Genomic DNA, 25,128 nt, shown 5'->3' on the forward strand with positions numbered 1-25,128 from the left:
TGTGGCTGTAGTCGCTATAGCTAGGAGGCCACATCGAACTGTGAGAGTCCTCGCCCCCCCCGGGGCAAGTGCGTCTGAGCAAAGCCGTGAGAGATAGTTCGTCATCTCTACCGGCGACAGGTCCTTCGGTCGTAGTCTTACGCCCCACCTCCTGAAGGTAGTTCGTGATTCTTTCCCGATCGTACACAGCAGCAGTCGTGTATCTTCCCCGATCGTACACAGAAACAGATTTCCGTGCCACCTGAGTACGACAGTGCTCAGCCACCCTGCGGAGCTCTTCGTTCACCCTACGCGCACAAGCTTGGTAGTAATCCAGGAGACGCTGGTAGGCCATGGCAGGGGAGGACTCCATGGCAGAAGTGTACCAGCCCCTCTCCAGCGGCTTCTCCAGCACCTTCCGGGCGGCAGTCGCTGCGTAGGACTCAAGCTTGTGTTGCAAGGCAACGAAGTACGCCTCCAGAGCATTCTCCGAGGCGGCTGTCTGCCATGCGACGTCAGCGAGGGCGCGGACCTGCGTCATCCCCAGCTTTCCAGCGGCCGCGACGAGAGCGGCTAGGGAAGACAGGGTGTCCGGGAGGGCCTCCGTACCCTTGTAGCAGACGGCGAGGAGGTTGTGGAGAGTGTTGGGCTCGACGTCCAGTTCGAGCACGGGGAGATGTCGTTCTGCAGATGTTCCGCTCTCGAGGTGCTCCGTTGAGGTCGCCGACACCGTCGTGCTCTGCACTGCTTTGGCAGCGTCGATCTTATCTGCCAGAATCGGCGAATGACATGCAAGTATGGCGCCGTGGACGCAGTGCTTTACGTCACTGGAGGCACGACCATACACATACAGATCTGGGGAGGAGATATGTGGAACGAAGTGGCGCTTTGGATAGGTGAAAGGGACCCCGCGATCCGACTGGAGGAGCTCGTGACCAGAATCGTCACCGTCCTTCAGGTATTCGCGTAGGCGGAAGTAGTCGCCAGCGCGAACGCCCTGCAGAGAGTCGTACTTGTCTTCCTCGAGCATCGTATCCAGGACGTCTGGTCCTGATTTGCCTGAGGTGAGGCTGGCGCCGCGGCGGATCTCAGAACACGCCTTCCTCGCGAGCTCTTCCGCGCCGGACTGAGCAGCAATGGCCCAGACTTGTAGCGGACTGCGAGGAGCCATCCCGATGAGGTCATCTCTCTCCAGAAGTCGTAGAGGCCAATCCATCTCGTACTTCAAGGCCACTTTGTAAACTAGGACGATGTGATCCAAGTCCGTGATGACCTCCTTGTCAACGGGATAACACAGGCGTAGCAAGGGCCGAAGCGTCTTGCTGTCTTCGGAGACGTCAATGACGGGGCGGTCAGACGCGACGGCTCCGGCAGCCTGCCCGCATGCCTGCGGCTGTGGGAGAGAGAGTATCGTGGAGAATACGGGGGATGCCTGCGATAAGATCTGGGTGTGAACATGAAGGTCGACGTGGTCGGAGGTGCGCAGGGTGATGTCAGCAGATGCTTGATTGAATAGGTCGTCTAGAGGAGAGCGCAAAGTGGTAGATGAGGTGGGCATGCTGTCTTGCCGTGCCGCAAACATATGTTGGAGGAGGAAGGAGGGTGAAGCGGTCACCGCCAATACGGACACGCGCGCGAATATATAGAGCGAGCGACATTACCGCAGCATCGAAGGTAGGCAACGTGGTCGACACGTTACGCTGTGCTCGCGCTTGCGAGATCATGAATTACTTAGCGGGGCAGAATCAACGCACTTCCGACCCAAACAAACGAAACGACCGAGTAAGCACCAGTGTGCGCCTTCTCCACGCTCGCTCACTCCTCCTTCCCCCTCATGCGACGTCGAGTTTCACCTGCAGCACAATCCTCATCAACATCGCCTCTACGCGCAAAATTGAGTACACTCACCTGAGATATAGCATTAGGGACGGAAGTTCGAAGCTCCGATCCGATGTCGAGCATCGCTTTCACAAGTTCATGGCAGTACCCTTTAGTTTGCTGGGGCCACGACGAATGGGGCCCGTAATAGTCGCCTTCCACGCAGCTGGATCTGAACAACTCGGGCAAGGCTAATTCCTTGTCTCTGCAGACGGGCCCTCCAACCACTATACGGCTTCCCAGGTCCCGAAGATATTTAGGGATAATCTCTCGATCGACGACAGCAACTCCCCACCCTCCCGATGGATGTGCAGCTTGAAAACGGTCAGCCACTCTCCGGATATCCTCATTCACGCTTTGCGCGCACGCTTGATAGTACTGGAGAAGACGCTGGTACGCCAAGGCCGGGGAGGACTCCATCGCGGTCGTGTACCAGCCCTTGAGAGACTTCTCCAATACTTTCCGAGCGGCAGTCGTGGCGTAGGAGTCAAGGTTGTGTTGTGAGGCAACGAAGTACGCCTCGAGGGGGCTCTGAGCAGCCTCGCTCTCCCAACGCGCCTCGACAACACGAGCGACCCGACTCATCGCGTACTTCCAGGCGGCAAGGAGTAAGGCAGCAAGATCGGAGAGATCGGACGGCAGACGTTCTTCACCCTCGTACAAAACCCCGAGCAGAGCTGACAGGGTGCGCGAGTCGAGGTCTACGTCGATCGCGGGAAGGGATGTTGACCAGACACGTGTGGGCGAACCTGTCGGCGATGCGACATCGGCGCTCGCCTCCTCCCTGGCTGCCTCCAACTTCGTTTTGAGAGGCGTGGAGTGCAGGGATACTATGAGCTGGTGCGCTCTCAGCTGTCTTCCGTCTGGGCACTTGAGCACTAGGTCGGGTGCGGGGGTAGACGGGACAGTGAATACCCGCAGAGACTTGCGCAGAGGTCGGACTGGGATGGCTGAGGACGGGGGTGTAGTGATGGGGCGAGCGGGTGACAGTGGTTGGAGAGTTGAGAGGAACCCGGACAGGAAAGTGGAAGGGGGTGACCATGACGACCCAAGGAGAAGCTTGAAGGACATGTCTGTGACGGTCAACCGGAGGAACTCGCGAAGACGGTAGTAGTCCCCGGCGTAGACCCCATCCAGAGCTGGCAGTCCTTCCTCCCGCAGGAGCACTTCCAATACAGGTAAACACTGGGCAGTGTTCGTAGCGCGCTCCCTCATGGCGCAAGCAGCCCTGTGAGCCACCACCTCGAGGCCGGTCTGACAAGCCACGGCCCACACCTTGAGCGGCCTTTTCGGCGCGACCGCGAGGAGGTCGTTCGTCAGGAGTGACAAGGGCCACTCCATCTCGTACTTCGTGGCGGCTATGAGAACGGGGACGATGTCGTCGAGCTCTCCGAGGCCCTGCTTGTTGATGGGATAGCAGAGGCGGAGGAGCCTCTCCAACGTCTTGCTGTCTTCCGTGACATCCACGGTGGGTCGATGTGGGAGAGTGCCGGGATTGTGTATCTCTTTAGGGGGTTGGGGCAACGAGAACATGCCGGAGAAGATAGGCGATGCTTGAGCCAAGATATGAGTGTGGACATGGAAATCGACGCGATCCGCAGTGCGTAGAGTGATATCCGCGGTAGGCTGATTGAATGGAGGTGGACCAACGGGACAGGCAATACTGGACATCGGGGTAGAATCGTCAATGCAACGATGACTGGAAGAAGTTGAGAACATACGACGGGTTGAGTGAGAAGTGAGATTATCTATCTAGTAATGCGAAGAGAACCCTACCGCAGCACATGGCTGAAGCGATGCCACGCGCCATCGGATCCAAGCTGCGAGCATGGGGTATGCCACCAACAATGACCACCCTGAATATGTGCAACACTTTCGTGGTATGCGTGTTGAAGTTACGAAGGGGTGCGAGGATACTTGGAACTTGCTAAGTTGCTTGGACTCGGACACGTCAGTTAGGGAAGATCCGGAAAAATCCGAGAGCAGGCGCGCGAGCTCGAAACATGTTGATGATTCTGAAGTCCAACTTGCAACGCGGCCAGAGTCCGATGTGAGTCTTGTACTATACTGCATTACTTTATCGCAACTTAAAAGACTGTCAAAGACTCCGGTGGTGCGATTTTATCTCTTTCTCTCTGGACATATACTTACCACTGCTCAAGTGGCACCTTCGAATATGCTAAACCGAGCACTACGAAGTTCGTGCAGCAGGAATTGATATCTATAACGACGGATTCGACATTCGGAAGAACCGGATTTGCAACCCCGGCTGAGTCTACTCTCGCGACATGGGGAACATGTTCCTCGAATGGTACCCAATCAAGGACCCGCTCCCATACACTTCTCGCATCAGTAAAATGCGCAACCTCTAGACGCTCTGGCCGGTCCTGGCTAGCGCTTGCGAGGGGTGTTCTCCCGCAACTACAGCACTGCCCGCGGCCGTAATACGCTCAGAGGTACATATCTGACCAGTATCTTGACAGCTGCAACCGAGAAAAAGCGATTTAGGGAGGTCGAAAATTTGGTACTGAACCCTGAGACCTCTGACGAGTTCTGAGGACGTCTGAACGTACTGGTTCAGAGGTCCTCAGAGCTGTGCAGGTTTTTCTGATGGGCCGGCGGGGAAGAGCGAACAACGTCCTGCAATTCATTCCGAGAAGACTGCAGGATGCGATTGAGCGAGTACACACAGTCAGATGAGGTCAACTCCATGCGAATGAATTCGAACACCTGCGTGTTCTCCCCTCCTACAAGTCATCCTTTACCGGAGGTGCTCATGATCAAGGCCGCGTTGGTCGGCGGGCCTCGATGCCAATATTTCCCGGAGATAACATGTATCTGCATCTGTATACGCGGAATAAATGTCTCAGTAAAACGACCTCGCGGGGGAGCAGTCTGATCTGTATAGCATTCACGTAGGAAAGCAGTCTGGATAAATATTTGATACTGGTGGTTAGAACTCAGGCTCGAAATTTCGCTGTTTCGGCGCGCACTGTGGGAAGGGTTGAGAACAATGAGTGGTTTATAGCCAAAAGGTGGAACAATGAGCAAATTGCCACTCACGCCCATGTGACTGATGTGCTTTGGCAATCCATGTTCACCCGCGGACGCGTCCGAAGCGAGCAGAAGCGCGCTTCCTCACTTGCATCCTTACCACCACCCTCCACTCTCGACGCTGCAGCAGCAATGCCTCTGCCGAAGTATACACTACACCGGCAAATTCTGGATTGTATGGAAGAACAGTCCCATGCGTTGCTCCAGGAGTTATGCGCTAAGTCGGACCGTGATGTAAGTACTACTGATGTTGTGCAGCGGGGACTGGGCACTCACCTCTCCCAACCACCATCCCATATCCTCCAGCCCACTGCAGAAATCAGTCCAGAGCTAATCAACGCGCACACGGCTTCGAAGTTGCGAAAGATGGGGTACGATGAAATGATGAAGGCCGAGAGGGCGGGGAGGCCAGTTCCACCAATAGTTCATTATTTGCACCAATACGCCGCACACTGCGACAGGACGGCTATGGCGTTGAAGCGTGGCGAGATTTTGCCCACCCAACCACCGATCCTAAACGCGTCACACTTCCCTCAGTCGAGCCCGACCGTAAGCCAGAAACCACTCTCTCCGTCGCGGCGACTCCCCCCTGCACCGCCTGGGCTCCCACCGCCTTCGGGCCCAATGTATCCGACTGTGTATTCTGGTGAGTTAAAGCATCTGTGTGAGCCATGTCCAACGCCTGACTTCCCGATAGCGGGTGGTTCGCCCGGATACTTCCCGCCCCCGGGCCTACCTCACCCCTCCTCCACTTGGCGCCAACAACCCCATATTCCAGTGTCAAGCTTCGACCTTGGGAGGCCGTCTACATTCTCTCACGAGAATGTGTGGACCTCTGGAGTCGCGGCTGCTTGCGAAGGACCGGGACTCCCGGTGAGGCTCCCCAGGGAGAAGAGGCGCCCGCTGCCCACTCCCCCGGACGTGGTCAACACGAACGATCTCGCTCCCTTGGCACCGCGCAACTTGAACGTGGGCGGGCCGTCCATCTACTATTCCATGCAGTGTCTTGCCATAGAAGACACGCGGCAGACCTGGCAAATCGGCGCGGATGTCAGCGGCGTCAACCCGCACGACGTATCGGGACTCGACGACCTACAGGAAATTGAACACACCTTGATGGTCGACTCGCTGGTTCAAGACCCCTTTGAGTCGACGAACCCTATTTCCCGCTCTACTCCTCTGCCCGAGTCTGGATTTGTCACTCCAGAGGACGGTGACATATACGTTTCGAAGGGCGGTTACTTCCCGGGGGAACTGAAGCTAGCGAAGGAGGGGAAGTTGTTCATGACGAAATATGATGGCCCTCGATACCCTACGACGAGTCCGTCCACTGAGGGCGCAACCCCAGCCTGCTTGGGTTTCGGTTCGACGGGCGAATTCTCTGGCCTGGACTGGGGGAAGGGCTGGGGGGAAGGTTTGAACTGGTCGTCGGATGCGACGCAGGAGCGACGGGTTCCCGGTTCTTCTTCCAAGCATGACCACGTTCAGGTTCATGACAGTGATTTCGGTTGGTTGGCATCGCCCTCCGGAGATATAGCCACTCGCTGGCGGTCGCTCCCACGGGCGGTCCCCGAGTGGCGTGAAATGCCAAACCTCATCACCGAGCTTGATCCCAGAAATGCTTTGGGCCTACGGCTGATCAAGAGGCCTCCCGAAATGCTCTAGAACCCTGCTCGTGGTACGTCGACGCTTTGTCCGCGACACCTATCATAGTTAACCCAGATCGTTGTCAGGTGGCAGGAGATGACTCACGGCATCGAGTTCCCCCTTTCCTGAATCCTCAGTTGTTCTTGCCTCTCTCTCTGTATCCACAGTCCACCGTTGTCACTACGCCTCCCCGAGCTTCGATGCCATGACTGCCGCTGGCAGGAGGGCTTGCTGCTGGCAACCCTGCGCCGTGACGCACTGGGGGGAGCTGCGTCAGACAACATCGTGAACTTGCCATCTCATCTGTACTATGTAGATTGATGTCAGAATACTATCCGTACCTGGATCCTGCCTTCGTCCTTGTTGTGGTTCTGAAAGGTTGTTTCCTGCCACCTGGTCGAACTCGGAGGTCAAAAACTTGAAGCGCTCGCCTTGGTTCGATTCCCCCATGGGCAGTGCTCTGGAAGTTGCATACACACGCGTTGCGAGCTTGGATCCACATCCAATGTAGAGTTGTCATATAATCGTGTTATTCATGTCTGGACTTTTGTTTGCGACATGAGAGTAGCGAGAACAGAGAACGGGGCTAGTACGCGGCATCTGCCGTGGCCCAGACGATGAGGTGACGTCAGCGTTTCCTGACCACGAACCTCCACGACCCCGCGAGTATATAGAACCAGATTCGTCGGATTGAGACCTCGATTCATCCTTCTCCTCACCATGCCTGTACCCAAGAACATCTTGAACCAGATCAAGAACATTATTCCCCCTCTCGACGGCTCCTTGCATAAGGGCCAGTCAGGGCGTGTCGGCGTACTTGGTGGTGCTCTCGAGTGTGTTCGATGAGCCTAGCAATCCGACTATGTGCTAACGTAGGAACAGTTATACCGGAGCTCCGTTTTTTGCATCTATATCGGCTCTGCGAATCGTAAGTATCTCTGATTCTGCCTGCACTGCAGTCCATGACCTGACAACTTTGAAGGGCGCCGACTTGTCGCACGTTATCTGTTCACCAACTGCAGCGGGTGCCATCAAGTCGTATTCCCCTGACCTAATCGTTCACCCCATCCTTCGTGAGGACCAGTATGTAGTGACATATCCATATCTCATATTTTGACTCCTCATCCCAATGTTTGCCTTCTATCAGGTCTTCGGATTCAGTAAAGCCGGCGTTGTCTTCGCTTCTCTCACGTCTACATGTCCTCATAGTAGGTCCGGGTCTCGGGCGAGAGGAGTATATGCAGAACTTTGCAAAGCTTGCCGTGAACATTGCCAAAGAACAGGGCATGTATCTTGTCCTTGATGCGGACGCTCTCTGGATGGTCGGCCAGGACCTCTCCGTCATCCGCGGCTATCGTCGTGCTGTTCTTACACCGAACGTAGTGGAGTTCAAGCGCTTGAGCGAGAACGTCGTAAGTTCTTGATTATAATCCCATTCACAGGCCGCGGATACTCACCCTCTTCCGTCCAGAAGATCGACCCAAGCATCCCCGCAGAAGAGCGCGCGATGCACGTATCGCGCGCACTTGGCGGAGTGACTGTTCTGGAGAAGGGTGCCAATGATATCATTTGCACCAACACGGGCAAAGCGAGCAAGGAGGAGGCGCAACTGAACAAGATATCCGAGGGCGAGAGCGCAGAAGAGCGCGTCGTGATCGACGTACCTGGCGGTCTGAAGCGCTGCGGGGGCCAGGGTGATATCCTAAGCGGAGCCGTCGGTACAATCATGGCATGGGGCAAGTGCTTCGAGGACGGAGCATTCGGGTGAGTGTCGCCTGAGCTTATAGAGATAACTATCACTGACTCCCAAATCATAGCGATGGTTCCGTTCCTCCTTCGCGCATACCACTCCTGGCTGCTGCCGCTGGATCCATGATCACTCGCACTGCATCTCGACGTGCATTTAGCAAGCAAGGACGCGGCGTCGTCACGCAGGATATGCTTCCTGAGATCGGCGGCGCTTTCGCAGAGATCTTCGGGGAGGGTGAGAAGGGCTGGGGTGCACCTGTAGACCAGAAGCTCTAGATAGCAAATGGAGAATTCGACGTCCACTGTATGATACAAGAACGATACTAGGTAGACTGCTTGCTTATGCTTATGTCCTGGTCAAGGTGTTGCCATTCCGGGGAGTCGAATCACGCGCGTCGCGTTAGCACCGCGTGATGTAAGTTCAATGTAACGCGACTGCCCTTGGGCGCTATCAAGTGCGCGTTTTACTCTCCACCATCACTTGCGGGTTCTGCCTATTCACTAGCAGCACTTCATGCATCATGGACGGCGGGGATTGGGATTACTATGGTATGTTTTACTCAGATATGCATGGTATCCACTCTTACCGTTTCAGACGAGGATGCGGATGGCTCCGAAGAGTACGAGTCAACATCCGAATCCGAGAGCTCGGAAGACGAAGAGGACGACCGCGGCGAAGGTCCGAGCGAGCTCGTTCAAGCAGCAGAGGCAGACGATGCGCGCGCGGAGGCTGCGATTGAGGGCGACTTTGACCGGCTGATCCAGAATATCCGCGAGGCAGGAGACGGTTCGAGCTCGGGGATGCTCAACAAGATGTGGGACATCAACCTGGAGGAACGCGAGGCGGAGTTCAGGGACGACCTGCGCGCAGCCTCGGGAGTGGGAAAGCTCAAGAAGAAGGTGCGTTACTGGCCTTTCTCCCCGTCGCCCATTCCCCTCATCACTTGTAACCCTGCAAATAGCGCGGACGGAGGGCAGGACCGGTGCTCTCGCAGGAGGTCCGCGCGCTCATCGGAGACGGCAACCAAGCATACATCGACGGGGACGAAACCAAGGCGATCCAGGTCATGCAAGAGGTCATCCGTATCGAGCCCCGCGCGCCGGAGCCGTGGAAGGTCCTCGCGCAGTGCTACGACAGCATGGGCGAGAGAAAGAAGGGGCTCCAGCTGCGTATCATGGCCGCGCACCTGCACCATGACCCGGACGAGTGGGCTGAGCTGGCGGAAAGGTCGAGAGAATTGCAGTACTATCAGCAGGCCCTGTACTGCTATGGCAAGATCTACCACCTCGACCCGACCAACGTGGACGCGCTCTGGGATCGCGCATCCCTCGCGAAGGAGGTTGGAGACCTGAAGATAGCTCGGTCGACTCTACTAGCGATGCTCAAGCGACTCCCATACGATCTCACCCTGCTGAATGAGATACGGCCCATCCTCATCGAACTCAACGACCTCGCGCTTTGTGCTCAGCTCTTCCAAACTGCATTCGAGCACTACATCGTTGAGTTTCCTACTGGTCGCGGCGTGGACCCAGACAATGGTGCAGAGGTTCCAGGAGGCGGGTTCATGCTCATGCAGATCCTTGTGCTCGCGGACCTGTACAACACGTTGGGCGAGTACGCGCGGGCGGTGGACACGATCAGGAAAGGCTGCCGGTGGCTACAAGGTCGTGCCGCACAGAAATTCTGGGACGCGTGTGAAGACGATAGGGAGTGGGACGTGCCCGGGATAGCCGTGGTCCGCGGCACCGACGGGGAGGTCCAGCCGGGCATGTACCCACTCGATGTGAATGCAAGACACCGTTTGGCCATTGCAAGGATCAAGGCTGGAGACATCGAGGAAGGGAAGGTCCGTGTATGCTACTGGCTGCTGTTCGTGTAGATGCTTACATGCGCATAGATGCACGCACAAGTAGTCCTTGCGCAGGATGTCGCCGAATACGCACCGCTGTTCTCAGAGATTGCGGACGCGTACTTTGATAGGGAAATGTACGCGGAGGCGGGGCACATCTACGAGATGCTGGGTGGCAACGAAGGGGTGGGTCGCTCCTTCTGCCGACAAACCGAGCCACACTGACGTGCAACCGGGGCAGACAAACAGCATATATGTCTTTTTGCAAGCTGCCGCATGCCGCCGCATGGTTGGAGATTTGAAGGAGGCAGTCGCGATTTACGAACAAGGTGTGTTAGTTTGTGGACTGCAGTCAAATCTGCTAACGAGCGGTCTCTAGTCATTCATGCTGACCCAACAAACAACGATGCGAAGATGAAGCTCGCAGAGATCTTTGAGATCCTCAACGAGCCTCGAAAAGCTCTCGACCTTGTCTTGCAGGGTATGGTCATCCCCTGCTTTGTGGCGCATACGCTAAGATGCTTCCTACTACAGTCATCGACTCCCGCAAACGCCGCAACGCACCACGTGATGGCACCGCGGACACAGGCGAGCCAGGTTCCGCCTCCCTCTTCGAAGAAGGAAAGGTCCGCACGCAGAAGGGCAAGGGGTCTTCCGCGAAGTCAAACAACCCGAACAAGCTCACCCCGGCGCAGCTGCGTGAGCTCGAGGCACAGAAGGAGCGCGAGGCGTCGCAGAGCTGGCGTCGTGTGCAGGAGTTGTGGCCGCGGATGCTTGCCAACGAAGAAGAGGCTGTTCGCGAGTGGCTCGTCGAGGCGGAGAAGCTGGTGGAGTCCTTCCGGGAGACAAGGGCGCTGTTCTTGACGAGTCGGGTGTGTATATGGTTTGGTGAGGTTGAGGACTGTCCGGGCTGACTTTTCGTAGCATCGTGGTTTCAGGGGGATGTTTCCCCGAAGCTCTAGGAAGCAGACATCAGAGGCGACGGAGGACAGCATGGCTTCTCGTCTGCAGCTGGAACTCGGTTAGTTCCTTCCCCTACGCCCACGGCTGCGTCGATTCTGATGTTTCGCTCTTCAGGCCGCGACGCTCTCTCAAGAAAGTCTGCTAAGTCTGAGAATGTGAACACCTTCCGTACGATCTCGTTCGAGGACTGGCTGCGCCTGTTCATGCACGTTGAGTTGTGTCATCCCACTCGCGATGTTCTGCGTGCTTACTCTGCGATCTTTGACAGTACACATTCCTCCTCACTCGTCGAGGACAGTATGAGCTTGCGAACGAGATTCTGCGGCACTTGCTGTACTCGAACGCGTATCAGTCACGTTCTTCGCAGGATTCCATTCGTCTTGGGCTGATCAGTGCGTGGGTACGATTCTCCTCGATGCGTGGCATGACTGATATGCTTCCTTAGCTTGCGCCATCCATGCAGACCAGTTCATGACGGTCGTCGAACAAGCCCGCAAGCTGATCAACGGCCATCAGTTCAACAACGAGCCACTCCGAGTGCTCATCTCGTCCCTGGGAAGCGGACTGCACGCCACCGACGCGTTCCTCGTTTCCACACTCTCCAAGCATCTTCTGCGAGAATGTCGGCTGGCGGATGCAGCTGTCAATGACCCAGGGACTCTGCGGTTCAACAATGCGCAGCGCCGGTGGAACTTTCCAGGAGCGTCTGGCAGACCTGAGGCTGACGACGAGGACGAGGACGTTGAGACACCTGCTGTAACGGAACTGGAGAAGTCCAAGCTGCCGACGAAGCCAAACCCGGTGAATGTCGCTGTGTATGGGCAGATCTTGCTCGCCGCGAGGAGTTACCAGAGCGCACTGTGTATGCCGCCATTGTTTCATGCGAGGGCGCGCGAGTTGCTGACGCTATCTCAGTCTATCTCCTACAGGCGTATGACAATGCTCGTGATGACGCCATGGTGTGCTTGTCCCTCGCCATCGCCTCTGTCGGACGCGCCATGCAACGACAGTCGGACAACAGACACCACCTCATCACCCAGGTGAGCGCACCCTAGCATGGGCCGCAGGGCAAGCTGATGGTCTTCTGGCAGGGAATGGCCTTCTTGACACGGTACCGCGAGCTGCGTGGAGAGACGGCAGCAGGGCTTGACGAGGTAGAGTACAACTTTGGTCGTGTCTTCCATCAACTTGGTGAGTCGCACGTCCGCAAGCATGACTATATGTCCTTGACATGTCTGTCTCTGCCATAGGGCTCCATTCGCTAGCGGTTCGCCACTATGAGCTGGTCCTGGAGGCAGCGGAGAAGAGAACGAAGATCGATCCGGAGGTAAGTATTCATCCATATATGTGTTGCTGCATGTGGATTCATGTCGATCACGCAGGACGTCGGGCTTGCGCGAGAGGCCGCCTACAATCTCTCCCTGATATATGTTACTACGGGGGCGACACCACTTGCCCAGGCTCTGTACCGTCGATGGCTCTCTTTGTAGGGTGTTTGATCTAAGTCTTGTCTTTCGTGATCGGCAAGTTTGTATCCGTAGTGTTCTATGTGTTTCAATTCATAAAAAGGGCCCAACCGGGAATTGAACCCGGGACCCCGTGCAATCTTATGGTCCTGAGTACCGGGTTGAAGCCACCCGAAGCACGTATCATACTACTAGACCATTGGGCCGTGACGAAGGGTCTTGCATAAAAAGACATAGCAGCATCGGTTTTTCCCCTTAACACGTATTGAATTCCGACTCTGCTGCGACTCCTCTGAGCCTTCGTCTGAAGCTGGATCCTTGTGCAACCCGACTTATTTTTCTCTTGCCATGGCCGGCTAAACCAGAATGAGAAGTTGAATTCAAACTTCGGTTTTCACGTCGTCCACGAGGTGTCAACACTTCAACCCATTTTGCAGACTATCAGTCTGAGCTGCTGGAACTAACGTGCATGTGGGACGCTTGGAGAACAGGTAGCCATCAAGAACAGTCAGAAAGGCAGAATGGTGCTCGGTGAGTCCCCTCGTATGGGAACACCTTCCATGGCGATAGACCACACCCCTGCACTTGAGTCATGACCTGCGTGCAGCCAGGAGACGACTGCGCCAAGTTCGTCATCACATCCAAGCCCATGCAGAAGGTCTTCTTCCACTCAAAGACACCTGGCATATCCCCTTTGAAACGGCTACCGACATGCACAGAAGCTTACGCCGTCATGTTAGACGTACGCCGATTGCGAAGGTAAGTAGCATCTGGAATATAACACCATGCCTGCGTGAAGTTGACCGTTCTCGTATGCAACCGGGCACATAGCTTGCTACCCAGAGCAGTTGCGAAGGGACATCTCCGCTACAAAATGACTCCAATGGGACAATGCTAGGTACGTTCTCTCATGGTCGCATTTTCACTGTGCCAGGTTAATCCGAACTTGGCGAAACTGACACTTTGCTGAAATAGGAGCGTGCAATCGTAGTATCTCAATCCCTCTGTCTTGGAAGTTGAGTGCTTAATGCGTGTTCGAAACGAACGTCATAGACACTCATCTTCCAAGCTGTAGATTCTCTCGTAGCGCCTCCAGGGTCTAATTCTGGCGGTATAGCTCACGAATGAATTGCTCGTGCAGTAGTACAAGACCACCGCGCATATACAACTGCATGCGGGATTTTCCCCTGCAGATGAGGCCTTGGTCGTGCCCTGGTCGCTGACTGTGACAATGCGCACGGAGTGACGTGACATAGGTCACATCCTACCGCGACTGGCTATGGGCAGTAGCTCAAGCGACACGAATGATGATTGCATCCCCAGTATCGTACTCGAAGCAGGAGGGCTCGAGCGGAGAACTATCGAAGAATCCATGACGAAGTGACTCACCTCTCGGTTCTGCTGCCGCAAACATCAAACCGCTTCTGCCTGCGGTCGCTCTTATCGTGTCCGGGGCTCGAGCTGCGAAGAAGACCTCGAAACATGTTGTGGACGTCCATGGGGATGCCGATGAAGAGGTGTGCGATGCTGCCAAGGAGAATCTCTGTCGCTGCAAGAGTACCGGTGGTCTTCGGCAACCACAGCCAGCCTAGTTAACCCGGGCGACAGTGCAGGGAACATCTGCGGGAGAGGCTCTAAGGATGAGTTCTGCTCACCACTAAGTAGTACTCACCTCTATTATACGATCACAGGCTTCCAACCCTGGCATGGGTACGCTTGTTCTCCGAGGTCGCGGGTGCAGTAGGTATTGTTCTCTCTGTCCGCTTTCCTGCCAGGCTACTACAAGGCACTGCGTCTTCATTCTTCACGATGCACGTACACCGCATAGTCGACCATGTCATCCGGAGGTCACTGAGCAAAGAACCGAGGACGTAAGGTCATTGTGCCGCAGCAAGATGGTCCGGGGTCACAATTAAGGTTTGGCGGCTCGCGCCTGTTCCCCGACGGATACCAGCGCAATTCCCCGCTGCGCGCAAACTTGCAGCGGGGATCTCGCGTCCTCTATCTGCCTCACCGGCTTCTTCGCCGCCCCATGAAATTTTCCTTGCCCATTTTTCTGCGGTGCAGAGGTCGTCTTCGTTCCTCCCACCGCCTTCACGCTTCCACAAGCAGAGCACCGCCCCCGTGCCCTCGTTGTGGTACCAATCGTACTGCCCCGTGTCAATACGCATGCCCCCTCGTCTTCGGCTTCCTGATCCCGCCTATCCCTCTTTCACGCTGGCAGGAATTGCTTTCATGACAGGCCAGTCGTCCGCCTACTGTCGCGTCCCCACCTACCGCGGGAGCCACTTGAGGCGCTTCCACCCCTACGGCCGCGTCGACCGACCTACACCATTCCTGGTGAGTGTACTGCCAGCGCGTTGTTGAACGCCGTGGCAGAACAGATGGCTCAACGCCTTGGGAAAGTCGATCGGCCTCGTGGACGCAGAGGAACAAATCGAGCCAAGCGTGGAACTGGGCGGTGTTGGAGCGGCGGTACGTGTCATCGCAGTGCTGCTGCGTATCTCACTGCGCCGGTGTTGTTGACGGGCTCTCGGGCCTGCTGCTCTGTCACAGGTGGTCGGCGTAGAAGATGCAGGTGCCACGGGCGCGGACGACGAACGCGTCAATCTGGAGCGTGCGATGTTTGGAGAGGCTGAGGGGCCGCAGCGACGCGCCTTCGTTGCGATGATTATCGTGCGAGCGGGTCTTCCGGACTCGCAAACTTATGGCTGATCTCTCACCTTGCCAGACCCTCGCGAACGCAGTGCACCGGGGCTTCAATAACGCCCGCGACAAACTCAACCCAACTGCCTAAATCATCTTTCCCCCAAGTTTCCGTCACCCTCGACTCCTCGAATTGTATAGCCATCGTCTTGCTTGCGTCTCTGTCGCCATTCTCCCACTCTCTCCCCCTAGAAAACCATCCAACAGTACGTCTTGCTTTTGATTGATGTCTCCTCGTGTACTTCTACTGTAGCATAGTCTTTTGCTCGTCATCCCTGTATATACCCCTCGGACTGTGGCCAATGTTGTGTTCTTGCTGTTCTCGCTGTCCTCCGTTCCTCCATCAAAATGAATCATTGTATTTCTTGGCACTGCCGCGCACTTTCCCGGCTCTTTGTCGCGTCCATAAATGGGGTGTGGGTCCGTATGTTCCATCGGCAAGAGTCGCGATCAATTGGCACCCCACCCGTCGCTTCCCGCGGCTACTACTATGAAACACCATGACGCTGAGGGACCGATCAGGACCAACCCCAGGCCTCGCAACCAATAGCTGGCGCACATGGTTGCTCGTCGGGATTGTGGTACCACATTAACCACTGAGCTTGATTCATATTACTAAGTAGATCCTGGTGGAGGAAGATCTCGACAGCGGGGAGATGACCTAACTTTCCCAACTTTAAGGAGCAGAGGCGGCATGACGGCATCTACTAGAATCTCGACAACTTTGACGTTCAGGGCAGGAGTCTTCAAGTTCCTGTTGCGGGCATTATATCCTCGAGGTACGACACTCTTGGTGTGTGAATATGTGGATCTGAGAGGACACACATGGTCATCACTGGGGCTCCTTGATCTATCCTACAACAACTCCTCGTCCGTAATAAAGATAGTCCTTCCAAACAAGAAGATGGGAATTATCTATCTAGACAGCCATGCCCGACGACTTGTCATTTTCCGCTTCCTCAGGCTTCGTCGAACCCCTCCAAGCCGAACCGAACTCATCGTCATGCTCACGCGTGCTTGAATGCTGAACGAATACGCGGAGCGCGGTGGGTGAGTCCTCCATGCCGTGTGTCGGCACGGCCGGGTTCACCACTGTGTTGCGGTTGTTGTGCGTGCGCGTGCCGAAGCTCTTGAAGGCGTTCGCCCAGTTCATGCTGGGCTCTCCAGAGGTGCCGCGCGGCGTGAAGCGGTTGCGCCGCCGGAGACCGACCCGGAAGATGACGATGGAGAAGATGATGCCGCACATGGGCGTGCCCTGGAAGGGATAGATCAGTGTCACGCTGAGCTCGTAGCAGGGCCGGAGGGAGGGATGGGGCTCACCATCTCGGACATGATCTCGAGGCTCGTCGAGCCGAACGCGAGGGTCATGACGAAGGCGAAGAGGAACGCGGCGTTGATGAGACCGCTCTCGAGGATGATGCGTATCACGGGGGTCAGCTTGTGCTCGCTGCCTTCGAGGTCGAGCGCGTGCGTTCCTGTCCTGTCTGTGTACCATATGCGAATTGCAAGCAGTGCTGTGGGTTGCCGTCAATTAGCAAACCTTCGCAGGACCGTATACTCTGTTATACGGGAATTGACGCACATGTCGCTAGGGCATTGGCCACAAGACTCGCGGAGAAGAAGAGCTTCAAGGGCTGCTGCTGAGCGAAGATGCTTTGATGAGTGAGGTGGGTATAACCCCAGAGAGCGTAGTATCCCGAGCCTGGAGTCGGAGTATGCGGCGTCAGTGAAGGACTCGAGACGCCCACAGCGAGAACGCCTCACCAGCTGCGAGGATCGAGAGTGCGACGGGCAGGACAACAACCCAGATATTCTTGCCCCAGACAACCCAACACCTGTAGTTCTGCGGGTCCGGAAAGTGAGTAACATGGTGTGCAGAGCTGAGTGACGAGGAACGACATACCACGAAGAGATCTCCGACTAGCAGAGAAGTGATGAATAGGGCGTGTTTTGTGATGAAGATCTGCGCCGTGACGTCCTGGAGGAACGCGAGCCGGGCTTCGCGTGTTTCGTTGTAAATGAACGCGATAAAGAGATAGGTGACGTCTACGACGAAGCGGGCCGTTGCAAGGATGACGAGGAGAATGCCGGCGACAAGCATCGGCCAGCTGATCTGCGTCTCTCCGGTAGATCGTCGGCGGTACAGATCGTACCCGCACACCCCGAAGAGACAGAGGAAGATACCTATTCAATGACAAGCGGGAGACGTCAGCGCAAGAGACATCAACCTTGGGTGTCCGAACTCACCATACAGGGGGCCCTCAATTGCCAGCCCAGAGAGCTCGGAGGAGTCGATGAGGATAGCCATGCTCTCAGAGTGGCAGGGATCGAGAGATGGACTGGGGGAACCGAAGGGACAGTCATCGCTGCTGTGGACATACTTATCACCTGGCAAACTTTACTGGCGTTCGCAGTCTGTCCCACGATGAAGTCCTTGCTGATCAGACAACAGACAGAAGCTTGCTCTTGAAGGATGGCGTGGGCGAAGTGAGATGATTTGGGGCGGATAGCTGTTGATCACGAACATCACGGGTGTGATTAACTACGCAGTACATCCGCGTATCTGGTTTTAGCTTCCCGACGGCTGCAATGAACTGTGTATCATGTCAGTGGGAATGTCATAGCCAGACGTCGGAACAAAATAGCAGACCTACCGTACGGCGCAGCGTCGCACGAGGAGCATCCCCTGAAGTTGTTACGATAGCGCGATCGGTTATTCGCAAAGCGATCACGGGCACATGGACAGTACTCGGTCCCGATGTCCTGAGGGAGACCAACACTCCGGTATGCAAACTAGAGATTACACTGCGTGTTCCCTAAGGTGGAGAAGGGTAGCGAAGTTGCCTGACTTTCTGTCGAGGGCTCGGAGTGTAACCTGGTTTGGCTCAGACTGTGTGGATGGATAATACTCGCAGTGAGAAATTGTCAATGACGCCAGCTTCATGGCCCCGGCACTCACCTACTAGGATGTTGCCAACTATCACCGCGCCGACAATAGCATTGAACGAAGATGGAGGAGTTAGCGCCGAGGGCATTCGTTACTGGTAAATCAACCGAGTATGGCTCCAATTGAGCTTGAAGGTGCCGAATTAATAGGGACTACGACATGGAGAGGGAGAGGAAGCTGTGAGTAGAGCACAAGAGAGGCGTGATCCGCATAAGCGTGGCAACGAAGGGAAGGCTCAGAGGTAGGCTCCCGCTTTCCTTCCCTCGTGAAGGAAAAGGAGTTACACCTCTCATGACCACCGCAGGGGTCGAACCTGCAATCTCCTGATAACTTAACCCTGAGAAGGATCGTAGTCAGACGCGTTGCCATTACGCCAGGCGGCCTATACATGTCTGTTATTGCAAATATATATAATAAGCGAAAGACTCGGGAGTTTAACAAAAATGCGGCACAAAATAGCGTACGATTCGTCTCCGCCAGGATGACAGAAAACGCCGGTGTCAGGGCGCAAACGAACCCATGCAACGTCTCGAGATAAGTTCACACATGTATCCATCATGTTCAGCATCGTACTCCCCTCTAGCGTATCCCTCAGTCATCTGCAGCTACCGCGTAATATCTTCAACCCTGCACACTAGCCCCGTATCGAGCGTAGGAGAATGCAGTCAAGACTCAACGGAGAACATCGTCGAGCAAGATCTGACCAACAACTTCATATCAGCACGTATGACAGACATGCCTAGTCAGGAGAGAACACATACCTTGGACAGACGAAGCTCAACTTCTGCGAAGAAGAGCTCGGAGAAGCGGCGCATGTGTCTGAACACCTTGTTCCTGCACGTGCTACAGGTGACGGCTTCCTTCATCGGCTCCTCAGTCAACTTCGGATCGCGAATGGCGTCCAGCGCGGGCGTAGCGTGAAGCAAGGTGCCCAGCTTGTCCCAATGTGCTCGGAACCACGCTGCCTCCTTACATTCTGGAACACATTTGCCGTCACCACACCGATGTTTGCGACAGCTAGAGCAGGTGAGCCAAATCCATGCATCGGGATCGGGGAAGTAGGTGCGTAGAGGTGTCGCGATGAGGTCTTTCAGGGTCGCGGCACAGCGGTTGCGATACATCAGGAGTCGATGGTACTCGGTACCACTGACACCGTCCAGCTCGCTGGCGTACGCCCACATGTCGGGAAGCATGAGGAAGTCGCGTGCGGCGTCCTCCATGAGCGTGGTCATGCCATATCTAGCTGCGAAGGCATAGACGTGTACCGGCTGGGTGCGGCTGAAGTGCTGCAAACGCGGACGGACGAGTTCAAGAGCGTGATCAATATGGTACTTGTGAGCTGCCACGAGGACGGGCTTGACGCTGTCGAAGGTGAGGAACGTGGGGGAGACAGAGAGTGGGTAGCAGAGCTTGAGGAGCTGCTCGAGCGTGTTGCCATCCTCTGATACGGGAATGACGGGCGGCGTGTTGTCTGAAGGAGGAGGTTTGGCGTCTGGTAGAGCACCATCGGCGACCTGGATGGACCCATGATCGGTAGCTGGAGGCTGGGGGACATCGAACATATCCGCGAAGACGGTGGATGCGTCTTTCAAAACCCACTTGTTGACGTATAGTTCCAACCCATCTGACGAGCGAAGGATAACGTCTTCAGAGGGCCTGTTGAAGGGCGACACCGTGGTGCGGTTCGTTTTCTCAGCCACTACGGGAAGGCGATCAGCAAGTCGACCCGTCGTTTCAAAAGGTGCAATCAGAGCACTCACTGGTCGCGCTGGAGCAAAAGAGAGGTGTGGGTGACTCTGCTGCAGCACACCCTTCGTTATATACTCGAAGACGGTCCGTTCCTTCCCGGGCATGAGGCAGACGGCTGGATGTACCGAAATGAGCAGGCGCATGGCCTACCGCAGCACGTATACACGATGTAAGCTAGGCATCCCAAAGCACAAGCATTGAGCTGCACCTGCATGATTTGGTCAAACGGCTATCAGTCGTTCATCGGAATATGGTCGAGAAATTCACCAACCTGAACCTTAGCTCCCCCAACGACAGCTTATGCACACGACAACGGCCCTCCGGCATAGATGTGGAAGACCTAGTTGAAGTCTTATGGCATAGGAACTGGCACGTCGTGAGCACTGACAAGACGTCTCGAGCAATCAACATTGTAACTTGGAGATGATGCTCGCCTAGGAGTGGTTGTAGAGGACCAAGTCTAGCATGCTACAAGTCTGCACTCGCAACAGTGCAGTATAAGCGGGGGTGAAGTCCGAGGAGAGCAAGAACCGCAAAACTGACGCGGTGACACTGACCGGCGCTGAGTGGCGACGCGACGGTCACGTGCTCTAGTTGAAACCGCGCGAGCGGGAGAGACGCCCATGCTGCCTTGCCACAAACCACTGCTTGACCTCCTCCTAGTTATCCGGAACACAAGCTAGATCTAGCTCGAGGAGACGCAGAAAGAGGAGGCATACACGCAGGACGCAGTGAGTCGCTAAATTAGTCGTACAGTGACGGTATGGCCGCACGATACTGATTCAATCTTTCAAACAGTAACATCCAACACCAGACAATATGGCTGCATACCTGGAGACGCCATCGCGGGTATGGCGTCGAATACAAGCAGATCAAGACCGTGACATGCCCTCTCTACCCTCCCTCCCAGGATTCGACGATTCCGCTGCCCCACATGATGAAAGCACGCAAGAGTCCAGCGAGGAGGACATGCAGATTGCCTCGCCCGTGCACTCTACCCCCGTTGTCCTGTCCCACGTCGCATCAACAGTACGTGCCCCTTCCAGTACCTCTAGCACTGCTCGTTTTGCACGATCCCTTGCCTCCCGATCATCCAAATCCTCTCTGTATGCCTCGAGAGGCTTTTCCTCAACCAGCCGGCACCACGTAGAAGAGAGCTTCGACATCAGCGCTATCCCTAGTGTGCCCATCTATCGAGATGACAGTGGTGAGATCGACATCCGGAGTAGCGACCAGGACACCGAGAGTTCCGTTCCAGAAGTATACCTCCCTCCCCCGCCGGACGGCAACGTGGACGCGGACCTGGACTTGTCCGATGCGCTGCAATCCGTGAGCCGTTCCAACTCTCCAGGCCTGGACGATAGGCAGACACCTCGCAAGAAGTCGGATTACGACTTTTCTATGAGCTTGCGGTCAGAACCCAAGGTGCATCCTGATCCAAGTCTGACTCCTCGTACGAAAACTGACTCAATCATAGCCCTCCCCATTTGACAAGATGCGCAACGTCTCGTTCCGACGGCCGCTGTCCAGGACAAGAACCCCCTCTCTTACTCGCACGCTCTCCTCCCCTTCGTCTTCCGTTTCGAACTCGACTCCCCAGAGCACTCGGTCGGTCCGCTACCAACGGGCAGAGTCTGATCCCCCACTTGCTGCGTTGACAGTCCCACTCCCCAGGTCTGCAACAGCATCGCCTGCGATTCCAGCCCATGTCGAAGAGCGCGACCTTACCCAGATGAGCGTGAGCTCGGAGCTACCTAGCCCAGATCTTCCCGACGAAGCCGAGGACACGGAGCTCCTGCCCGAGGTGGCTGCTGAGAGGGAGCTCGAGCAGAGCGGACTAGAGCGCAGTCGCGCCAACAGGAGCGACGGGCAGGCGTCCCGAGAGCCGACGTTCTCCTCCGAGGAGGCGCAATCACTGAATGAGAGCGGGAGTGCTAACGGCTCACGCAGGATGCGGTCTCCGACTCCACTGTCCGTTGCATTCTCATCGCCTGTTTCAGCCATGTTTACTCCTACTCCGGCATTCCAGCCTCGCCCGCGAGCTCGCTTTGGCGCCGCGATGCCGTCTACCACCCCTCAGTTCCCGACTGCCACTCCTGGGCAGCAGACCGTGCACTTCGAGACCGACGCGGAGGAGACACCTCGAGCCCGTTTCGAGGAAGCCGAGACAGACGAGGAGCACCCGGACAACGAGGACCCTGCCACTCCTCACACCCACAAACGTTCCTTCCTTCTGTCGGTCATCAACTCGACGGCCCGGCCGCGCCTCAGACACCCCACTCCATATCATCGCAACGGCGATGACGGCGACGAGTCGGAAGCAGCAGTCGAGATGACGCCTGCAGCGACCCCAGGGGTCAACCTACGCAAGGCTTTCGCAGGAGTCACGCCACGGCCGGCACCGCGTCCGCGGCTCTCTCATCCTCTCCCACAGACATACAACGGCACCTCCGACTCGGGCTCGGAGTCGCCGTACGACCACGCGATGGACCGCGCATCGTTCGTGTCAACCGCGTCCTCGCACGACCTAACGACACACGCACGCGCGAACGCATCCTTCGACCCGGTGATGGGTCTCGGCGAGCGCGGGCACGGTGTAGGTCGTTTCAACGCTGGGAAGCTCAATTCATATCTCCATGGGCTGAACCGGCGCTTGCAGGAGGAGAACGAGATGTTGGTCGGCCAGCTGCGCGCGATGCAGGAGAAGTACGGCAGCGAGGCGGGAGGGTCGCCTGCGTCGGACTCGGATCGTGCAGGATCATCTTATGGCAGACGTGTGAGCGGTGGACGGAGGGTCAGTGCTGGTCCTGCGCTGGGGCTGGGTGATGTCGTCGAGGAGGTTAATGAGACCTGGCTCGAGGAGAAGGCAGCGCTGGAGGAAATGGTCGAGGAGCTGAAGGATGAACTCGAGACGTGCACAGCCGACAAGGCGAAGGCCGAGGAAGCTCTTGAAGCCGAGCGGGCAGAACGCGCGCGGGACAAAGAACGCTGGCGGGAGCGCATGGCTGAGGTGGAGAAGGGCGTGGAAGGCATCGTCACCGACTTGGAGAGGCGACTCGTCGAGGCCGAAGACGCTGTCAAGCGTGTTGAGGCAGACAAGGTGGAGGGCATCAAGGACGCGGAACGACGATTGGCCGTCGTGATGGTCGAGAAGGATGTCCTGGCCGAGCGGATCAAGAAGGCGGAGGGTGCTCTCGAGAGCGGTCGCGAGCTCGGCGCTGAGCTCAACGAGGCCAATGAACGACTTGCCAAGACTGAGGGCGAATTGCAAAACGCCCATCGTGAGATCAAGGAGCTCGAGACCGAGGTTATGCACGCGCACGAGCGACTCGACGAGGTGGAGAGCAGTCTTGCCGCGGAGCGGAAGCGCACGGCTGCCCTAGATGAAGAATTGCATGCGAAGATGGAGGAGCTGACCGAGACGGTTCATTGCGTCGACGAGCTCGAGGAGGAGGTTCGCAAGACGCGTGCGCAGCTTCGTCAAGCCGAAGAGGCACTTTCTCAGAACGATAGCGATGCTGCGGCTGATGGGGCGCGCATTGAGGATCTCGAGCGGCAGCTCGCTGCTGCACAAGAGAACATCAATCACCTGGAGGCCGAGATCGAGGAAGAGAGGCAGGAGAACGACCGTCTCGTAGACGATGCGGACAAGGCGGGTGAGCTTGCACGCCAGATGGAGGACGCTCTTGAGGCGGCGGAGAAGAAGATGCTCGAGGATGAGCAGGAAGTGGCTACGCTCAAGTCCACAATCTCGTCATTGGAACGCGCCGCTGAGAAGCTACAGGAACGGTCTATGCTCCAGGCCGGTCCCTCGCAGAGCGTTCTTGCGCGCGACTTGCAGGCAGAGGTCGAGGCTCTGGAGTCGGAGCTCGACGATGCCAACAAGGAGATCGCTCGTCTCAGGACGGTCCTTACTCAGTCCCCTGCTCGCAAGGCAATCGAGAGAGCGAAGGATGCCAGGATCGAGCTTCTTGAGAAGGAGAAGGAGGACCTGATGGAGAGACTCAAGTCGATGCGGAACCAGAGTGGTATCTTCGGCACCCCAGGCAGGGCTGCCAACGGCAGCGGCATGTCTCCGTTGCACCGACAGCTCCTTAACATGTCCCTCAAGAGTCCCAAGACGCCTGGTGGTCCTCTGAGAGACGTAAGTTCTTATTTGTTTACCACAACTCCTGCTCATGGTTCGGTGTAGCTCTCTTGGTTGCAGAATAGCATGCAAGACCCTACCGTCGCTCCTCTAGTCCAAGAGCTTGCAAGGCTGCAGCATGAACTCGACCGTGCGAACGCAAGTATCGACGAGAAGCTAGATCGCCTTGAGGACGCTGGCTTCGGTGTGGTCGATTTGACCAAACAGCTTGAGGACGCCCGCAGCGAGATCGTAAGCCTGGAAGACGAACTTGACCGGATGTCCCGAAGGGAGGAGCGTCGCATTCGTCGCCTGCAGCGCCTTCGGTGCACGAAGTGTCGAACCAAGATCGACATGCGTGGGCTCGACAGCACCGGCAACGGGGATGAGAGGTCAGTTCCACAAGCGAACCTGCTGCCGCAATCACCCGCTGACAACCATATGGCAGTTCGATCCTCGAGGCCTCCATGATGAGCCTTCCTGTTGAGCCCCCGACACCGCCAACACGAACCAGCGAGGCATTGCGCACCGAGCTCAACGAGGTCAATGCGCAACTGGACTCCATGAAGCGGGCTTGGGAAGACGAGCGGCGGAAACTTCTGGGCGAGAACGCCGTTCTTCAAGATACCGCTACGAGACTAAACGCTGAGGTTCGCGACGTCAAGGACGAGCTCCGCAAGTTTGCCACTGCAGAGCGTGCAGGTGAGAGGGCGCGTGTCAGTATCGAAGGGGTGAGTACCTGTGCGTATCTTATCCCGGAGCTTTGCTCACATACAGTGCGCAGGAACTCGCCAAGGCGAAGCGCACGATGGAGGAGCTCGAGGCGGAACTGAAGGCCGAACGCAGCCGTCTCCGCGCACTTACGACGGAACAGACAAAGGCGCAGCGCGAGAAGGAGGCCGTTCTCCTAGATCTGCGTCGCACAGAATCCGTACGTACATATGCTTTGGGATGCACTGTGGTGATACTTACCGGGCTCTAACAGGACATGGCCGACATCAGGCAGCAGCTTCA

The 25,128-nt window shown here is 56.5% G+C and overlaps 9 protein-coding genes and 2 non-coding genes across 11 annotated transcripts; 5 read left to right on the forward strand and 6 right to left on the reverse strand.

Moving 5' to 3' along the window:
* Nucleotides 1-137: 137 nt before the first annotated feature.
* L226DRAFT_614220 (uncharacterized protein) lies at nt 138-1,537 on the reverse strand (the record flags this gene model as incomplete). Its single annotated transcript, XM_067686603.1, has 2 exons — nt 138-241; nt 298-1,537. 2 exons carry the CDS (start codon nt 1,535-1,537, stop codon nt 138-140), a joined length of 1,344 nt encoding a protein of 447 aa, XP_067533891.1.
* Nucleotides 1,538-1,811: 274 nt separating this feature from the next.
* L226DRAFT_524131 (uncharacterized protein) lies at nt 1,812-3,528 on the reverse strand (the record flags this gene model as incomplete). The annotated part of the gene is made up of 2 exons (XM_067678866.1): nt 1,812-1,832; nt 1,888-3,528. 2 exons carry the CDS (start codon nt 3,526-3,528, stop codon nt 1,812-1,814), a joined length of 1,662 nt encoding a protein of 553 aa, XP_067533892.1.
* A 1,573-nt stretch (nt 3,529-5,101) lies between these two features.
* On the forward strand, nt 5,102-6,749 carry L226DRAFT_536437 (uncharacterized protein). The gene is made up of 4 exons (XM_067681118.1): nt 5,102-5,128; nt 5,188-5,942; nt 6,024-6,600; nt 6,664-6,749. Exons 2-3 carry the CDS (start codon nt 5,380-5,382, stop codon nt 6,574-6,576), a joined length of 1,116 nt encoding a protein of 371 aa, XP_067533893.1. The 5' UTR covers nt 5,102-5,128; nt 5,188-5,379; the 3' UTR covers nt 6,577-6,600; nt 6,664-6,749.
* A 451-nt stretch (nt 6,750-7,200) lies between these two features.
* Nucleotides 7,201-8,677, forward strand: L226DRAFT_489130 (Ribokinase-like protein). The gene is made up of 6 exons (XM_067677260.1): nt 7,201-7,391; nt 7,441-7,486; nt 7,541-7,641; nt 7,706-7,970; nt 8,030-8,322; nt 8,376-8,677. The coding sequence occupies exons 1-6, from the start codon at nt 7,279-7,281 to the stop codon at nt 8,581-8,583; spliced, it is 1,026 nt and encodes a 341-aa protein (XP_067533894.1). The 5' UTR covers nt 7,201-7,278; the 3' UTR covers nt 8,584-8,677.
* A 98-nt stretch (nt 8,678-8,775) lies between these two features.
* L226DRAFT_510748 (TPR-like protein) lies at nt 8,776-12,723 on the forward strand. Its single transcript, XM_067678271.1, has 15 exons — nt 8,776-8,856; nt 8,903-9,207; nt 9,270-10,154; nt 10,206-10,343; nt 10,399-10,486; nt 10,537-10,638; nt 10,692-11,029; nt 11,082-11,178; nt 11,235-11,329; nt 11,389-11,512; nt 11,566-11,982; nt 12,036-12,160; nt 12,212-12,311; nt 12,371-12,447; nt 12,503-12,723. The coding sequence occupies exons 1-15, from the start codon at nt 8,829-8,831 to the stop codon at nt 12,608-12,610; spliced, it is 3,027 nt and encodes a 1,008-aa protein (XP_067533895.1). The 5' UTR covers nt 8,776-8,828; the 3' UTR covers nt 12,611-12,723.
* L226DRAFT_t160 lies at nt 12,689-12,792 on the reverse strand. The gene has a single exon. It is a non-coding gene; the product is annotated as a tRNA-Pro (tRNA).
* A 1,564-nt stretch (nt 12,793-14,356) lies between these two features.
* On the forward strand, nt 14,357-15,373 carry L226DRAFT_536441 (uncharacterized protein). Its single transcript, XM_067681119.1, has one exon. The coding sequence runs from the start codon at nt 14,756-14,758 to the stop codon at nt 14,951-14,953; it is 198 nt and encodes a 65-aa protein (XP_067533896.1). The 5' UTR covers nt 14,357-14,755; the 3' UTR covers nt 14,954-15,373.
* L226DRAFT_108017 (uncharacterized protein) lies at nt 14,865-15,343 on the forward strand. The gene is made up of 2 exons (XM_067672097.1): nt 14,865-15,262; nt 15,318-15,343. The coding sequence occupies exon 1, from the start codon at nt 14,971-14,973 to the stop codon at nt 15,223-15,225; it is 255 nt and encodes an 84-aa protein (XP_067533897.1). The 5' UTR covers nt 14,865-14,970; the 3' UTR covers nt 15,226-15,262; nt 15,318-15,343.
* Nucleotides 15,374-16,211: 838 nt separating the features above from the next.
* Nucleotides 16,212-17,600, reverse strand: L226DRAFT_572399 (uncharacterized protein; the record flags this gene model as incomplete). The annotated part of the gene is made up of 6 exons (XM_067684672.1): nt 16,212-16,547; nt 16,613-16,806; nt 16,875-16,994; nt 17,057-17,135; nt 17,196-17,476; nt 17,540-17,600. 6 exons carry the CDS (start codon nt 17,598-17,600, stop codon nt 16,212-16,214), a joined length of 1,071 nt encoding a protein of 356 aa, XP_067533898.1.
* A 931-nt stretch (nt 17,601-18,531) lies between these two features.
* Nucleotides 18,532-18,622, reverse strand: L226DRAFT_t159. The gene has a single exon. It is a non-coding gene; the product is annotated as a tRNA-Arg (tRNA).
* Nucleotides 18,623-18,684: 62 nt separating this feature from the next.
* L226DRAFT_614227 (uncharacterized protein) lies at nt 18,685-20,484 on the reverse strand. Its single transcript, XM_067686604.1, has 4 exons — nt 20,260-20,484; nt 20,000-20,134; nt 19,001-19,938; nt 18,685-18,938 (listed from the first exon to the last, which is right to left on the reverse strand). Coding segments are annotated over exons 2-4 (966 nt in total). The 5' UTR covers nt 20,001-20,134; nt 20,260-20,484; the 3' UTR covers nt 18,685-18,911.
* Between the last annotated feature and the right edge of the window lie 4,644 nt (nt 20,485-25,128).

Source organism: Lentinus tigrinus (genome assembly GCF_003813185.1).
Source record: "Lentinus tigrinus ALCF2SS1-7 unplaced genomic scaffold L226scaffold_18, whole genome shotgun sequence".
Taxonomy (NCBI): domain Eukaryota; kingdom Fungi; phylum Basidiomycota; class Agaricomycetes; order Polyporales; family Polyporaceae; genus Lentinus; species Lentinus tigrinus.